The 18,216-nt window shown below is 37.8% G+C and overlaps 1 protein-coding gene across 1 annotated transcript; it reads right to left on the bottom strand.

The window, feature by feature from the left end:
• Window positions 1-3,021: 3,021 nt before the first annotated feature.
• On the bottom strand, window positions 3,022-3,954 carry LOC101115794 (olfactory receptor 14A16). The gene has a single exon (XM_004009418.2). It carries the CDS (start codon window positions 3,952-3,954, stop codon window positions 3,022-3,024), a length of 933 nt encoding a protein of 310 aa, XP_004009467.2.
• Window positions 3,955-18,216: the final 14,262 nt, after the last annotated feature.

Genomic DNA, 18,216 nt, shown 5'->3' with positions numbered 1-18,216 from the left:
GATGGTCTTGATCCCTGTCTCCTGTACAGTGTTACAAATCTCATTCTATAGTTCATCAGGCACTCTATCTATCAGATCTAGGCCCTTAAATTTATATTTCACTTCCACTGTATAATCATAAGAGATTTGATTTAGTGGTTTTCCCTACTTTCTTCAGTTTAAGTCTGAATTTGGCAATAAGAAGCTCATGATCTGAACCACAGTCAGCTCCTGGTCTTGTTTTTGTTGACTGTATAGAGCTTCTTCTTCTTTGGCTGCAAAGAATATAATCAATCTGATTTTGGTGTTGACCATCTGGTGATGTCCATGTGTAGAGTCTTCTCTTGTGTTGTTAGAAGAGGGTGTTTGCCATTACCAGTGCATTTTCTCAGCAAAACAATATTAGTCTTTGCTCTGATTCATTCATTATCCCAAGGCCAAATTTACCTGTTACTCCAGGTGCTCCCTGACTTCCTACTTTTGCATTCCAGTCCCCTATAATGAAAAGGACATCTTTTTTGGGTGTTATTCTGAAAGGTCTTGTAAGTCTTCATAGAATCGTTCAACTTCAGCTTCTTCAGCATTATTGGTTGGGGAATAGACTTGGATTACTGTGATATTGAATGGTTTATCTTGGAAATGAACAGAGATCATTATGTCATTTTTGAGATTGTATTCTAGTACTTCATTTCAAACTCTTTTGTTGACCGTGATGGCGACTCCATTTCTTCTAAGGGATTCCTGTCCTCAGTAGTAGATATAATGGTCATCTGATTTAAATTAACCCATTCCAGTCCATTTTATTTTGCTGATTCCTAGAATGTAATCACTATAATCACAAATACGTCCAACATGGACAGTATAAGCAAGATGTCAATTTAAAAAAATAAATGATAACAACATCTTATGGGAATAGGAAAAGATGTATGTATTTTCCATTAATCCATGTATTAGATAAACATTTACTGAATGTCTACTCTAGATTACACAACAAGGTATTCACTGAAGATTTAAGCCTACCTCCAGGATAATACAATTTAGTCAAGGAGAGACATTTATCAAAGACTTACAGAAATATATGTCAAATTTCAATTAAATTTAGCATTAAAAGAAAGGATATATGTATACATATAACTGATTCACTTTGATGTACAGCAGAAATTAACACAACTTTGTGAAGCAACTATATTCCAGGAGCAAAAATTAATTAAAAGTAAGTGGTTTTTCCAGTGGTCATGTATGGATGTGAGAGTTGGTCTGTGAAGAAAGCCGCGCACCGAAGAATTGACAGTTTTGAATTGTGGTATTGGAGAAGACTCTTGAGAGTCCCTTGGACTGCAATGAGATCCACCCAGTCCATTCTGAAGGAGATCAGCCCTGGGATTTCTTTGGAAGGAATGATGCTAAAGCTGAAACTCCAGTACTTTGGCCACCTCATGCGAAGAGTTGACTCATTGGAAAAGACCCTGATGCTGGGAGGGATTGGGGGCAGGAGGAGAAGGGGACGACAGAGGACGAGATGGCTGGATGGCATCACTGACTCGATGGATGTGAGTCTGAGTGAACTCTGGGAGTTGGTGATGGACAGGGAGGCCTGGCATGCTGTGATTCTTGGGGTCGCGAAGAGTCGGACATGACTGAGCGACTGAACTGAACTGACTGAAGTACTGTGCTGGAGAAATGTAATGCCCAGGAAGCACATAGAGAAACTGAGCTAGCCTGGAACAATCCTAGGCAAAAGAGGTCTCATGAAGAAATGTACAAAAGAAGGAAAATTTATCACTAGATTAGGAACAAAGAAAAGATCATAGTGGAGTTTATTTCCAGAAGTTGAAGATCTGAAGCTCATTATTTGCAAACTCAAATTTCTTGACTTTTGTTTTTACTTCCTTAAACATATCTAAGTCATACGATTGAAATTTCCTACCTCTATTTTCTCTTCCTCTCAACATTTGATCAAAGCTTCATCTCTCACTGTATGCTTTGAGCCTCTTAGAATCTTGTTCAGCCTCTTTGCCCTCTGCTTATTCTAGTTCTTCGCTTATGTCTTTCTCATTCATTTTCAGGACAAGGGTCATTGTAGTTCAGTCCTGTATCAGTCACACAGTTTTTATAACCCATTGTTGCCCTTTGGGTTTTTTTTTGTTTGTTTGTTTTCATTTTCCAATACGTTTTTACTTCGGTTTTCCTCCCCACTTTCCAGATTCAATTCCTTCTTAGCCTTTGAAATATAGCTTAGATATTTGCTTTACAAAAGCACAAATTGCCTCCCTACACCTGCCTTCATGCTAAGCATTTTTGTGTTTGGCCTCTTTACTCCATGCACCCAGGAGCTTGTTTTAATATTAGTATGAGCAAATATATGTGTATATAACAAAGCTAGGCTTTAGTACATGTGTCTTGTCTCACTAGACTGCACGGGTGCAAGCTTTACCAGAAAATGCCATATTGTAGGTTTGAGAAAGAAAAGAGGAAGACAGATAGATAACAGACTGTCGCTTTGTTTTTGTTTTTGTCTTGTTGATAAGATGAAATCCACATAGCATAAAATTGGCCATTTTAACTTGTACAATTGAGTTGCATCTGGTTATATTTGCAATGTTTTGCAGTGTTCACTTCACCTCTACCTGGTTTCTTTAATTTGAGAATGAATTATATACATTATCCAACAAGGAATTTCAGGTATCACATTTGCTAAAAGTGACCATAAAATTGGTTTGCCTGCAAGAGCCCGAGTTTATATCTGAAGTCCTAGCACCTTGCTCAGTTTGCCAGTTGTCACATAAAATGATGTTTCCATTAGGATGACAAACATAAGGACAACATATATCTTTACAATTTCAATTAGAACCCTATTGGTTTTATCATCCATTTGGTCTTGACAGGCATCATGCTTATTAGTATCACTTCAATAAGTAAAACCAAATTTTTCATGATAATCTTTCTCTACACATTTAATATTACTGTCAGAATGTGCCATCAGTGTCTCAGATAATTATGTCAGTGAATTAAAAGATCACAATGGATGTAAAATTAATTCTTCTAATTTGATTGAAAATATCCAGTTATTTTCAGTTTCCTTAGTGCCATATTCATATCCTTATTTCTCAGGCTGTAGATTAGGGGGTTCATGATGGGTGGCACCACAGTATAGAATACTGAAATTAACAAATCCAAAAGTGATGGAGATTTGGGTAATGGGCGTAAGTAGGCAAAATATCCAGAAGAGAGAAACAAAGTCACAACAATGAGGTGTGGCAAGCATGTGGAGAAAGCTTTGGATCTGCCTTGTCTGGAGGGTATCCTCAGCACAGTGGAGAAGATGTGAATATAAGATATACCAATAAACACAAAACAGCCAAAATCTAGCACCAGGCTGAGCGCAATGACTACTAATTCCCCAGTGTTAAATGAACAAGCCAGAGAGAGCAGTTGTGGGACATCACAGAAGAACTGATGAACTTCAGGAGATCCGCACATGGGTGTAGAAAAGGTAAAAGCTGTGTGTAGAATTGCATTGAGACTTCCACTGAGCCATGAAGAGGCAGCCATCTGCACACAGGCTCCATGGCTCATGATAATGTCATACCTGAGTGGGTGGCAGATGGCAATATAGCGGTCATAGGACATGACTGTGAGTAGCGCTACTTCTGTAGTGGCTAAAAGGAAAAAGAAAAACACTTGTGAAACACATCCAAAGAATGAAATGGTGTTGTCATTGGTCAGAGAGTTCATGATGGATTTGGGGACAGGGATGGAAATGAGGCCAACATCCAGAAAGGATAAGTTCTTCAGGAAGAAGTACATTGGCGTGTGGAGGCAATGATCCTTGGTGGTGAGCGTGATGATAAGAAGATTCCCAAGCAGAGCTGCCAGGTAAATTAGCAAAAAAAGCACAGCATGAAAGATCTGGATCTCCCGAATATCACTGAATCCCATTAGAAAAAATGTGCTCCTAGAGGTAAAATTGTCCATTTCTTTGACATTTAATCACTGACTTACTCTAAAAGAAAAAGAACAAAAGTAAACAACTTGAGACTCAGCTTGAGAGGGTTTGCTGTTCTATTTTAACTTCCCTTTCTCCCACTCACATTCATGTCTGTGAGAATAATTGAGACTTCATGAAACTAATAGCAAGTTCCAATGAGCTTATTTTACCACAGTGATCACATAGTAGTATGACTGAACAGGGTGCCAGTCCAGTTCAAATCATCTACTTCATAATTTTATGTGGATTAAGGCCTAATTCTCTGTATCTCACTCAAGTGAAATTATACATACTTTATTTTACAATATGTAGTGAGAGAGGCAGTGGATTTTGATCGATCAGTCTTAAACACAAATTTAAACTTAGCCACTCACTTACTTTCTAATGAATTAATTATCTAAGCATTGGTTGACTCAAATTCCAGAGTAAGCTTTCTTGTCCGATTATTATTCTAATACAATTGGACAATGCATATAAAAACAACTAGTATAGCTTCTCAACAAGAAAACCTTCAACAAGCATTTTCTCTACTCATTAAATCATTCTTCCTTATGCCAGAGTCAGAAAAACTGTGAAAACCTTTGAAATGAGAAAACTCTGTGTGTGTGTGTGCACACGTGTGTTGGATCATCATTGCATTTTATTGTCTTTGAAGTAATTTCAATTAATGAAGTTGCAGGAATAGTCAGTACAGCAAATTATTCTTGTTCATAGAAATACAAATTAGATGTTATTCATTTTGCTTTATAGTTAGACCCTTTATACATCTACTTGCAAATTCACTTCAGCATTCTTTTTCTGCCTTCATGTGTGTAGTACTTTGATTTCTCTTTTGAACCACTTATAATTATATCTTGCAGATTCCTGGTGGCTCAGAGGTTAAAGCATCTGTCTTCAATGCAGGAGACCTGGGTTCGATCCCTGGGTTGGGAAGATCCCCTGGAGAAGGAAATGGCAACCCACTCCAGTATTCTTGCCTGGAGAATCTCATGGACAGAGGAGCCTGGTGGGCTACAGTTCACGGGGTCACAAAGAGTCGGACATGACTGAGCGACTTTACTTGACTTTAATGAGTTGGATAAAAAATTTTGACCTGTGTTTGTTTCATATGTGTATAAGAGTAATTATTTTATCCTCTTTTCCAAAATTATACTTTAGCACTTGACATGAATGACAACTGCTGATACTCAGAGTCAAACCTTATGAAAAGACTTAAGAGGTCTTATATAGAAATATTTAGACAACTTATTAGGAACACAGACAACAGAAAATTTAGACAGTCTCAAGTTTTTTCTTGTGTTATGTTTTATTTAACTAAATACTACTCACAGGTAGAACAGAACAGTTTTACATTTTCAGCATAATGTTAATTTCAAACAGGTAAGAAGTTTTTACCTTTACATCAGATCTTCAACATTGTTGCTGTTGTCTTTCCAAAATCATTTCAATGAATCATGCATTTATAGCTACATCTCCTACTTAACTATCTGAGGCAATATACTCTCCTAATTCACACCTGCTTGGCCAGCTTTCCTTTTCCCTTTTATTTATTTATTTTTTTCATTCTTTTTTAATCACAGGTTACCCCATTATTTACATGATGGAGAGAATTAAATGTCCTCCTTGGTGTTTAAATGAGAAACATTCTTACTCTCTTGCTTCAGAAGAATGGCTCCAATCTTCTGAAAGTCATAGTGTACTGATGCACAATGCAAACACCCCATGTGTGCATGCGTGCATGCTAAGTTGCTTCAGTCATGACATACTGTTTGCGAACGTATGGACTGTAGCCTCCTGCTCCAAGCAAGGGTACTGGAATGGGTTGCCATGCCCTTCTTCAGGGGATTGTTTCCACCCAGGGGTAGAACCCATGGCTCCTGCAGCTTCTGCATTGCAGGAGGATTCTTTACAGCTGAGTCACCAGTGGGGAAGCCCTGGACATTCCATGCCCTTTAGTAAAACTTTTAATTTGTGTATTTATTACTGTTATTCAGAAGAGATAATTTATGCAAACTTCCCTTGTGAGGCCATCTTAAGCAGATCCAAGATTTTTGCCTAGCATGTTGAATTCCTAATCTAATAACTGTTTACTCAACTCAGTGAATGCAACAACTTATTTTTCATACACTATATTGTTGATCTTGAAGTCAATTTTTTTTCTTTTTCTCTTATTCTTCTGCCCCAAGGGTTCACTCTCTACTTTTTTTTCTCTCTCTCATGCATTTTGAATTTCATTATTCAGACAACCACTCACAAATTCATCCAAAATGTTAATGTTGATTACTTATAAGTGTATATGCTCTATGGGAAAAATTCTGAAAACTTGCATTCTACTTCAAATCATTAGATATAATCACAAAGCAATGAAAATACAGAGTAACTCATCGTGTGACAGGGTTCATGTTTGGGAACGCATGTAAGAATTAAAGATTTTAAAATTTAAAAAAAATAAATAAAATTTTTTTAAAAAACCTTTGAATAATAAGTTGAATTTAACTTTTTAAAATCAGTTCCAGCAATACAGTACCCTGCATAGTTCTCTCCTGGAAAAATTCTCTCATGATCTTCTATTTATTTGAGTATCATTGTAATTTCTCCTACACCAAATTCTTACCTCCTAAAAGCATGGTTAATGTATGCTGCCTTCCAACTCTATATACCTACATCTGTGCCCTACTGGCAGGATTTTTTCCCCTTCATAAATGTAGTTTATGATCTCACTTAAACGTGAAAACTAGAAAAAAAAAAACAGTTATAGAAACAGAAAACAGATTGGTGTTTTGCAAAGATGGAGGAGGTGGGATGTGAGGAAAAGGGTAAACAAGGTCAAAGCATATAAACTTCCAGTTATAAGATGAGTAAGATAATGGGAATAGCATGGTGGACTATAGTCAAGAATACCATTTTACATGTTTATATTTGAAAGTTACTGACAGAGTAAATTTTAAAAGTTCTCACCATAAAAAAAGCAAAAATAAAACAAAGCAAACAAAATTATATAAGATGATCATATGTTAACTAATCTTATTGTGGTACTCATATATATATATATATATATATATCACTACATAATCTACCTTTAATTTTCACAATGTTATATGTCAATTTTGTCTCAATAAAACAAGAAAAAGTAGTTGTTCCCCCAAATTACTTTTATATTTCTTCTCATCCATCTTCAAGTTTAATTTGGTGGTTTTAGCAATCAAAATAAGCTCTAAGCAATACTGCCAACTTTCCTTTAAAGATCCAGAAAAAAATTTACCTCAAACTTGCTCTGCATTTACATTTTAATTAAATGACAAATGAGAACATAATGTTTTCTTACTCTACAACTATAATAAACTTGTAAGATGGTATTTATTGAAGCACAAGAGGGTGGATACTAAATATTCCAGGAATTCTAAGGGAGTCACCATGGATTAGATGAAGAAATGTGGGAAATGAAATGATTAGCCCTTGAAATATTGACAGTGTTCAGGAAGGAAGAAGAGAATATTCCTTCTTCAAAAACAGGAAAATGTGTGAGCAAGGCAGGAACAAGACTAGGCAGCTTAAGGAACGTTTATGTAGAATCACGTGTAGCAAAGGTGTGTGCATGAGATGTGATGTAGAAATGAGTGGTTCAGCTTTTTGTCTACTCTGATACAAAGGGCACTTGCAGACTTAAAGAGGGTGGTATAGTAAAGACAGCATTTCCAAAAATCAACAGTTCTTTAGGTTTAGAAATTTTTTTAATAAAAGATTTTTTTGAGGAAGCAAAAAAAGTGAGTGCGTTATTTTAATAGTACACATGTGGTTATTAAAAGAAGTTCTGGAATGAAATAGGTCTGAAATGGAAAGAAAAAGCACAAAATAAATGTGAGAAGGATGTGTGGAAGCTTTGAATGTGTTACTGAATGAAGGAGAGGTGAGAATAAAATTCTAGACACAGATGAGGCTATGAATTATTCCACCCTTGCTTCTAAACCAGGCAAGAGGTAGAATGTGCATGTCTGTGCCTGAATCACTTTGTGCCTCTTTCCCACTGTGGCTCACCTTGTTCTGAACTGCAGTGCTATAGCAAACATTCCTGCTTCTTAAAGACAAAGAAAAAGTCTGCAAGAAAGCATCCTTATATCCGAGAGGATGAACAGCTTGCTTAATGTTTCAGCATAAAATGGCTGTATGTATTTTTATTAATTATGAAAGAAAATAAAAATTTTTTCACTGGTATAAAGAAAGTCCTTTCATTCTTATTGCATTGTTGGAAGGTTTTGTAGAGGTGAAAAAAGCCACCTTTTGTCCCTTGAAAGACCATCAGACTTCCAATGGCCTGATTCACCCTGACTTCAATGTCCGGGGTCAGAATGGAACGGGCACTGGCCTCTCTTCCTTTCCTTAGATCTGCCCCAACAGGAAGACTCAAAGCAGAACATGTGGAAATAATCCTCAAACACTTAATTGTCTCTGACCAAGCCAAAATATTAGGAAATGTTTTTTATTTTAATTATTCAGGCAGTCAGTTTTAAAACAAATTTTTGTTGGAATGCAATAAAAATTTCTTATATTTTGATGAGGTTCTTAAAATATCTCTAGGCCCATAAATAATTTTAATCTGAATTGCTCATCTTTTTGTTTTATAGCTCAGAAGTCAAATTCACGTACCTGTGAAGGGGAATTTATTCAGCATTACCCTCCCCCACCCTATATAACAGGTTGGTATTTTATTTTCTTCAGAATAAGTGGGCCTGTGAGAAAACTGGTCAACCACTTGTAAAAGAATGAAACTAGATCACTTTCTAACACAGCACACAAAAATAAACTCAAAATGGATTAAAGATCTAAATGTAAGACCAGAAACTATAAAACTCCTAGAGGAGAACATAGGCAAAACACTCTCAGACATAAATCACAGCAGGATCCTCTATGATCCACCTCCCAGAATTCTGGAAATAAAAGCAAAAATAAACAAATGGGATCTAATTAAACTTAAAAGCTTCTGCACAACAAAGGAAAATAGAAGCAAGGTGAAAAGACAGCCTTCTGAATGGGAGAAAATAATAGCAAATGAAGCAACTGACAAACAACTAATCTCAAAAATATACAAGCAACTTATGCAGCTCAATTCCAGAAAAATAAACGACCCAATCAAAAAATGGGCCAAAGAACTAAATAGACATTTCTCCAAAGAAGACATACGGATGGCTAACAAACACATGAAAAGATGCTCAACATCACTCATCATTAGAGAAATGCAAATCAAAACCACAATGAGGTACCACTTCACACCAGTCAGAATGGCTGTGATCCAAAAATCTGCAAGCAATAAATGCTGGAGAGGGTGTGGAGAAAAGGGAACCCTCCTACACTGTTGTTGGGAATGCAAACTAGTACAGCCACTATGGAGAACAGTGTGGAGATTCCTTAAAAAATTGCAAATAGAACTACCTTATGACCCAGCAATCCCACTGCTGGGCATACACACCAAGGAACCAGAATGTAAAGAGACATGTGTACCCCAATGTTCATCGCAGCACTGTTTATAATAGCCAGGACATGGAAACAACCTAGATGTCCATCAGCAGATGAATGGATAAGAAAGCTGTGGTACATATACACAATGGAGTATTACTCAGCCGTTAAAAAGAATTCATTTGAATCAGTTCTGATGAGATGGATGAAACTGGAGCCGATTATACAGAGTGAAGTAAGCCAGAAAGAAAAACACCAATACAGTATACTAACACATATATATGGAATTTAGAAAGATGGCAATGATGACCCTGTATGCAAGACAGGAAAAAAGACACAGATGTGTATAACAGACTTTTGGACTCAGAGGGAGAGGGAGAGGGTGGGATGATTTGGGAGAATGGCATTCTAACATGTATACTATCATGTAAGAATTGAATCGCCAGTCTATGTCTGACGCAGGATGCAGCATGCTTGGGGCTGGTGCATGGGGATGACACAGAGAGATGTTATGGGGAGGGGAGGTGGGAGGGGGGTTCATGTTTGGGAACGCATGTAAGAATTAAAGATTTTAAAATTAAAAAAAAAAAAAGAATAAGTGGGCCTGAAAAGGCATGCACTTTGGCAGCTAGTTTAAGGGAAGAATGATTAACAGGACTTTCCTGGTGGTCCAGTGGTTAAGACTCCAGGAAACACGTGTTCTATCTCTTGTCCAGGAAGATCCCATGCCAAGGAGCATCCAAGCCCATGCGCCACAGCTATTGAGTCCTTGCGCTGCAATTACTGAAGCCTGTGTGCCTAGAGCCCACTCGTATGTGACAAGTCACTTCAGTCATGTCCAACTCGCTGCAACCCTATGGAATGTAGCCCACCAGGTTCCTCTCTCCAGAGGATTCTCTAGGTGTTAATACTGGAGTGGGTTGCCATGCCCTCCTTCATGGTTTCTTCCCAACACAGGGATAGAACCCACATCTGTTACATCTCTTGCCTTGGCAGATGGGTTCTTTACCACTAGCACCACCTGGGAAGCCCCTAGAGCCCATAGTGTGCAACAAAGTGTAGCTCCTGCACATCACAACTAGAGAAAGCCTGCATACAGCAATGAAGACTCATCACAGACAAAAAATATTAAAAAAGAAAAAAGAATGATTAACAGTTTGTGAAAAGTACTGTTGAGAATGTGAATTCTTGAGCACTTGCCTGCACCAGCTACATTCTAAGATGGTCCCATGTTATTTAATATGATTTAAATCAATGCTCAGGCTTCCCTGGTAGGGCAGCTGGTAAAGAATCCTGCAATGCAGGAGACCCTAGTTCAATCCCTGGATCTGGAAGATCTCCTGGAGGAGGGCATGGCAAACCACTCCAGTATTCTTGCTTGTAAAATCACATGGACAGAGGAAACTGGCAGGCTACAGTCCATGGGGTCGCAGAGAGTTGGGCGACTGAGCAACTGAGCAACTAAGCACATCTGAGCACATATCCATGCTCAAGCAACCCATCTTAGATACCCATTATACAGAGACAGACCTGTGGTGAGCTTAAGAAACCAATCCCACATGACACAATGCAGAAGCAGGATTTGGACACAAGGGCCTCACTCTTAAGCTTGACATACTTGAATACTATATGCTGTGGTAACACTCAGACTTACTTTTATCCCAGGTTGTCATCATTAAACACTTTTACAGAGGTGATTACTTTAACCCTCTTCCTCTGCATGGTGCCTCTATTTATGAAAACCAACCTCATATCCCAGTGCTTCCCTATTCCTCCAGAAGATGGGATACAGTGACTAAGAGAGGATTGGTTTATTGGGGTCTTCTCCTTTCTATCTCTTTTTATGGACTTCCAGAACATAACAGTAACAGCTAATGTTCATAATACTCTCAGTCTGTCTACTTCACTCATGTTACCTCTTCTGAACTTCAAACAGATTACTATACACACATTAAAAACAAAAACAAAAAGAATACTTACAGAAGTACTAGGGTTGCAAAGTGAAGTAATAGGTTCAGAACACCTGTGGACACAGGTTCAGAGCAAGAATAGCATGAACTTCACTGGATTTTTTTTTTAGCTGCAGAATATAGTCTTATACAAAAATTTCCCAGACACAGTATAACAGGATTCCTGCCCATGCTTCTTCACTTTTTAAGGTGATTTTCCTTCAATTGCGTAAGTAAGCACCCTGAGAATAGACTCAAATTTAAAAAAAAAAAAAGATCCTTGTAAAGAAAGAGACTTTAGAAGAGCTACATCATTCATCACTAGAGCTGTGACAAAATCCCAAGAGACGCAGAGTATTTCAATTTTTTATCCGAAGTCATCTTTCTTTAACATTATGACATGATGAATAAAATCCTTAATTATTTTAAGGTAAATATATTTGTCAGGCTGCACAAGTTTTAAAATGTGTATGAGCCATTTGTCTTAATTTTGTGTCAGTGTTTTTTATAACTTTTTTCATGTTTCATTGGTCTTTATTATCTTCTTTAAGCTTTCTGTATATTAGGAAATTTAAAATTTGTCAGCCTCGTGCTTCTCAGACATAAGAACAATTTTCCTCTGCTTTCCCCCCGCCTCATTTTTTCCTGTAATGATATTTGCCCAAAGATTTTTTTTAAACCAGTCAAGTTCTGGTTTCTTTGGGGTCTTGCTTAGAAAAGATTTTCTCTCTCTCCCAATTTTTAGGCCAAACTATTTTTAAAAAGTCCAAAATGTACCTTTCTAGTTTTTTTTAAGCTCTAATTCTTTTGTTCACCTCATTCAGAAGTATTAAATTTTTATAACAACATTTTACAATACTTTTAGTTCATTTTCCAAGCAAGTTAACTAATAATTTATTAATCTATCAATGTATAAATTCCTCCATTATAGTCCACAGATATGAACTATCTAATCTAATTATATGCAGATTGCAATTACTTTATTAATGTAGGCATACTAATAGCTGATTACTAAATTATTGCTTTAGTATATTTATAGTTTTCCAGGCAGGCAATCATAATCTTCTAAGAATAAACATAATTTAGCCATTTTTCCCATTTGAAAGCTCATATTTATTTACATATATTGGGAAAGAAGAATATATTAAATATAAAATAATTTTTTTCTTATTTCTAATATTTTTGGACTATGTGTCATAGTGCACACCTAAACATATTGTAGGGATAAATAATTACTAAATTATCATTAGGTTTTACTAAAAGTGCTAAAGTTTATGAGGACATGATTGTTTTTAATTAAATTAATTGTGAAATATATTAATAGATTTCTGGCAGTTGAAACCAATTTGAGCCATGGAATGAAACACTTTTGTGTTGTAGCTTCTATCTGCTTTTGATAACAGTTCATTTTGCTTTAGTTGTGTATATTCCCCTGGTATTTAGAAACAGTATATACTTGTATATCTTTTCTGGGTAGGCATATTTAAGGGTTTTTTTTTTTAATACAAAATACAAAAATTATAATCAGACTCATACAATCATTTTAAATAAATCAAGAACATACTTTTTAATCAATTAATTTTAATTGGAGGGTAATTACTTTACAATATTGTGATGGTTTTTGCTGTACATCAACATGAATCAGCCACAGGTGTATATCTGTCCCCCCATCCTGAACACCCCTCCCACCTTACTCTCCACTCCATCCCTCTGGGTATGAAAATATTATGCTCAGTGAAAAAATTCTGATTCAAAATGCCACATACTACATGATTTAAATTTCTCAGGAGGCAGGTCAGGTTGTCTGATATTCTTTATCTTTAAGAATTTTCCGCAGTTTGTTGTGATCCACCCAGTCAAAGGCTTTAGCATAGTCAATGAAGCAGAAGTAGATGTTTTTCTGGAATTCTCTTGCTTTTTCTATGTTCCAGTGGATGTTGGCAATTTGATCTCTGGTTCCTCTACCTTTCCTAAATTCATCTTGTACATCTGCAAGTTCTCAGTTCACATACTGTTGAAGCCTAGCTTAAAGGATTTTGAGCAATAACTTGCTAACATCTGAAATGAGTGCAATGGTGCGGTAATTTGAACATTCTTTGGCATTGCCCTTCTTTGGGATTGGAATCAAAACTGAACTTTTCCAGTCCTGTGGCCACTGCTGAGTTTTCCAGATTTGCTGGTATAGTGACTGTGGCACTTTAACAGCATCATCTTTTAGGATTTGAAATAGCTTACCTGGAATTCCATCACTTTCACTACCCAATTCCCAGAAATCTCTACCCTTTCCCCCCAATAGTTGGAATAATCCTCTCACTCATTAGCCTATGAAATTACCCAGTCCATAAAAACTAGCCCTGTTATATTTCGTGTCAGCTGCACTCACCCTTTAGGATGCCCATACCCTGTGGAGTGTGTTTCTCTCTGAATAAAATCACTTTTTCCTATTACTTTGTCTCACACTGACTTTTTTCTGTAATGAGACATCAAAAGCCTGAGCTTCATTAGGTCCTAAATTTATTAGGTCTGTGAACTCAGTTGGAAGATTGTGGGTTCTGGATGGGTTCCAGTCTGTCTGAGTAGGTTCAAGTTCCAAGCAGAATTTTGGCCAGGTTCAAGTCCCAGCACATTGGTTCAAGTCCCAATCCGAGGCAGATGGTTTCAACTGATGTATGCCTAAACCAATATAATATTATAAAGTAATTAGCCTCCAATTAAAATAAATAAATTTAAATTAAAAAAAATTATGCATATACTCCTCCTACCATAAATTTTAGAAATGAAAATGATATGAGAAACAAGAAAGAGTCCTAAGGGCATGCATTAAGCAAGGATTCAATTAAGCTTTCTGAGAATGGTAGGGAAGGTCAAATTTGCATCATGTGAAATAAAAGGATTTTATTTTGGTCATATTATGCTTGCGTGTGTGCCTGGTAATTTGCCTGAATCATGTCTGACTCTTTGCAACCCTATGGACTATAGCCTGCCAGGCTCTTCTTTCCATGGGATTCTCCAGGCAAGAATACTGGACTCAGTTGTGTGCCCTCCTCCAAGGGATCTTCCCAACCCTGGGATTGAACCCATGTCTCTTACATTTCCTGCAAGGCAATCAGGTTCTTTACCACTAGCGCCACCTGGGAAGCCCATGTTATACTTGAGGTTACCCTTAAACATCTAAATAGAATAAAATGTCAGATACTCAAACCTGTGGCAGAGTTGAAAGCTTCAGAAGAGCATCAAACAACTTTCAGCTATCCTTTTCTACCTAAGTCTATGAAACAAGAATAAGTCATACCAGATGTGAGTTAATAAAGTAAAAGGCTGAAAGATTTTTTCTTTCATCATTAATTATGATATTAGCTATGAGTTTTCATAAATGCCCTTTATCATAATCAAACTATTGCCATCTACTTCTAGTTTTGTAGAGTTCTATCATATTAAAAAAATGGATTGTATCAAATATTTTCTGCATTTTTTTGTATCATGTAATATTTTTAGCCCTATTTTTTTATGTGAATGAGAAATGTTGTGTTAATTCACTTGCTTATATTAAACTACACTCACTGTTTTGTAAAAATCCTGGCTGACCATATCGCACTATCTAAATTTAAAGCAATTTAAATTACTTTCAGATTCAGTTTGCTAATATTGTGTGGAAGATTTTATTTCAAAATAAGAATATTAGGTTGAGAAGTTTTGCTTTCATACGTGCTTAGTCATGTCCTATTCTTTGTGATTCCACGAACTGCAGCCTGCCAGGCTCCTCTGCCTATGGAATTTTCCTGGCAATAATACTGGTTGAGTTCAGTTCTATTCAGTTCAGTTGCTCAGTCGTGTCTGACTCTTTGTGACCCCATGAATCGCAGCACGCCAGGCCTCCCTGTCCATAACCAACTCCCGGAGTTCACTCAGACTCACATCCATCGAGTCAGTAATGCCATCCAGCCATCTCATCCTCTGTCGTCCCCTTCTCCTCCTGCCCCCAATCCCTCTCAGCATCAGAGTCTTTTCCAATAAGTCAACTCTTCGCATGAGGTGGCCAAAGTATTGGAGTTTCAGCTTTAGCATCATTCCTTCTAAAGAAATCCCAGGGCTGATCTCCTTCAGAATGGACTGGTTGGATCTCCTTGCAGTCCAAGGGACTCTCAACAGTCTTCTCCAACACCACAGTTCAAAAGCATCAATTCTTCGCCGCTCAGCCTTCTTCACAGTCCAACTCTGATATCCATACATGACCACAGGGAAAACCATAGCCTTGATTAGACGGACCTTTGTTGGCAAAGTAATGTCTCTGCTTTTCAATATGCTATCTAGGTTGGTCATAACTTTTCTTCCAAGGAGTAGGCGTCTTTTAATTTCGTGGCTGCAGTCACCATCTGCAGTGATTGTGGAGCCCCAAAAAATAAAATCTGATACTGTTTCCACTCTATCCCCATCTATTTCCCATGAAGTGATGGGACCAGATGCCATGATCTTCATTTTCTGAATGTTGAGCTTTAAGCCAACTTTTTCACTCTCCACTTTCACTTTCCTCAAGAGGCTTTTTAGTTCCTCTTCACTTCTGCCATAAGGGTAGTGTCATCTGCATATTTGAGGTTATTGATATTTCTCTCTGCAATCTTGATTCCAGCTTGTGTTTCTTCCAGTCCAGCGTTTCTCATGATGTACTCTGAGTGGGGTGCTATTTCCTAGTCCAGCAGATCTTCCTGACCCAGGGATCAAACTTGTGTCTCTGCTTCCATACTCATGACATATGTTACTTTGAACTTTTTTCCTGTAATGCCTTTAACTGGCTTTTAAAATGAGGAAATAAAAAAGATCTTCATAACCCAGATAATCATGATGGGGTGATCACTCACCTAGAGCCAGACATCCTGGAATATGAAGTCAGGTGGGCCTTAGAAAGCATCACTATGAACAAAGCTAGTGGAGGTGATGGAATTCCAGTTGAGCTATTTCAGATCCTGGAAGGTGATGCTCTGAAAGTGCTGCACTCTATATGCCAACAAATTTGGAAAACTCAGCAGTGGCCACAGGACTGGAAAAGATCAGTTTTCATTCCAATCCCAAAGTTCCTTGGGATTGGCAAAGAATCTTGGCAATGCCAAAGAATGCTCAAACTACTGCACAAATGCAGTCATCTCACATGCTAGTAAAGTAATGCTCAAAGTTCTCCAAGCTAGGCTTCAGCAGTACGTGAACCGTGAACTTCCAGATTTTCAAGCTAGTTTTAGAAAAGGCAGAGGAACCAGAGATCAAATTGCCAACATCAGCTGGATCATGGAAAAAAAAAACAAGAGAGTTCCAGGAAAACATCTATTTCTGCTTTATTGACTATGCCAAAGCCTTTGACTGTGTGGATCACAATAAACTGTGGAAAATTCTGAAAGAGATGGGAATACCAGACCACCTGACCTGCCTCTTGAGAAATCTGTATGCAGGTCAGGAAGCAACAGTTAGAACTGGACATGGAACAACAGACTGGTTCCAAACAGGAAAAGGAGTACGTCAAGGCTGTATATTGTCACCCTGCTTACTTAACCTATATACAGAGTATATCATGAGAAACCCTGGGATGGATGAAGTGCGATCTCAAATCAAGATTACCGGGAGAAATATCAGTAACCTCAGATATGCAGATGACACCACCCTTATGGCAGAAAGTGAAGAGGAACACTAAAGCCTCTTGATGAAAGTAAAAGAGGAGAGTGAAAAAGTTGGCTTAAAGCTCAACATTCAGAAAACTAAGGTCATGGCATCTGGTCCCATCTGCTGCTGCTGCTGCTGCTGCTGCAAAGTTGCTTCAGTCACGTCTGACTCTGTGTGACCACATAGATGGCAGCCCACCAAGCTCTCCCATCCCTGGGATTCTCCAAGCATGAACACTGGAGTGGATTGCCATTGTCTTCTCCAATGCATGAAAGTGAAGAGTGAAAGTGAAGACGCTCAGTCGTGTCTGACTCTTAGTGACCCCATGGACTGCAGCCTACCAGGCTCCTCTGCCCATGGGATTTCCCAGCAAGAGTACTGGAGTGGGTTGCTGCCAGGGTCCAGCCCCGGTGGATCAAAGGAATTTGAAGGGTGGATGGCATTGGCAAGGAAAGCTTATTTATTTATTAATATAGAAATATAAGATCAGATTAGGGAGAAATAGTGTAGTAGGAAAATTAAATGGAGAAAGAGGGCTGAATAACTTGGATTACATGGGAGACCAATGAAATTCCAGAAAAGGAATTTGCACCATCTATGTTGGGCCACCAGCGCTCGCTTGAATATCTAAGGGTGCCTCTCCTTAGGCTCCCTTTCTCACATGGGTCTTAACAGCCAGGGCAAGTAAGTAGACTTGGCGAGCCTTTGCGCCCCAGATGGGAAGTCAGCCTGAAATTAAAGTAAAGAAGAGAGGGAGGGAAAGGAAGAAAAGGAGAGAGAGAGAGACACACACACGAGGGAAACCAGTCCAGCGACTGGCTCCAGCCTCTATTGTTCAGAAGGCCTTTTATACTTTTGCTAAAACATGGACATCAATGGGTAACACAAATTATGCAGCGTTAGCAGTCCAGACTCTTATCAAAACCAGGCTTTTCTCTCTGCATACCTAATTGTATACACAAGTCTTAGGTAATTTACATCATCTTCCAGCCAAAAGGGCCAATTAACATTTTACAGCCTTTTTTTTCTGATAAGGGTTTGTCAACCAGAAGACTTATTTATGTTGATCTTCCCAAAGTCTGGTGCCATTCTCAGAAAGCACAAAATAAAGTTATATTCTTACATAGCAAGGACACAAGAGGAGTGCAGTGATATATAACAAAAGAAGTAATTAACTCAAAAGTCTAGTGTTGCTAACATCAA

The sequence above is a fragment of the Ovis aries genome, chromosome 5 (assembly GCF_016772045.2).
Source record: "Ovis aries strain OAR_USU_Benz2616 breed Rambouillet chromosome 5, ARS-UI_Ramb_v3.0, whole genome shotgun sequence".
Taxonomy (NCBI): domain Eukaryota; kingdom Metazoa; phylum Chordata; class Mammalia; order Artiodactyla; family Bovidae; genus Ovis; species Ovis aries.
Note: the sequence above shows the minus strand (reverse complement) of the source record. Positions and strands in the feature narration are given on the sequence as shown.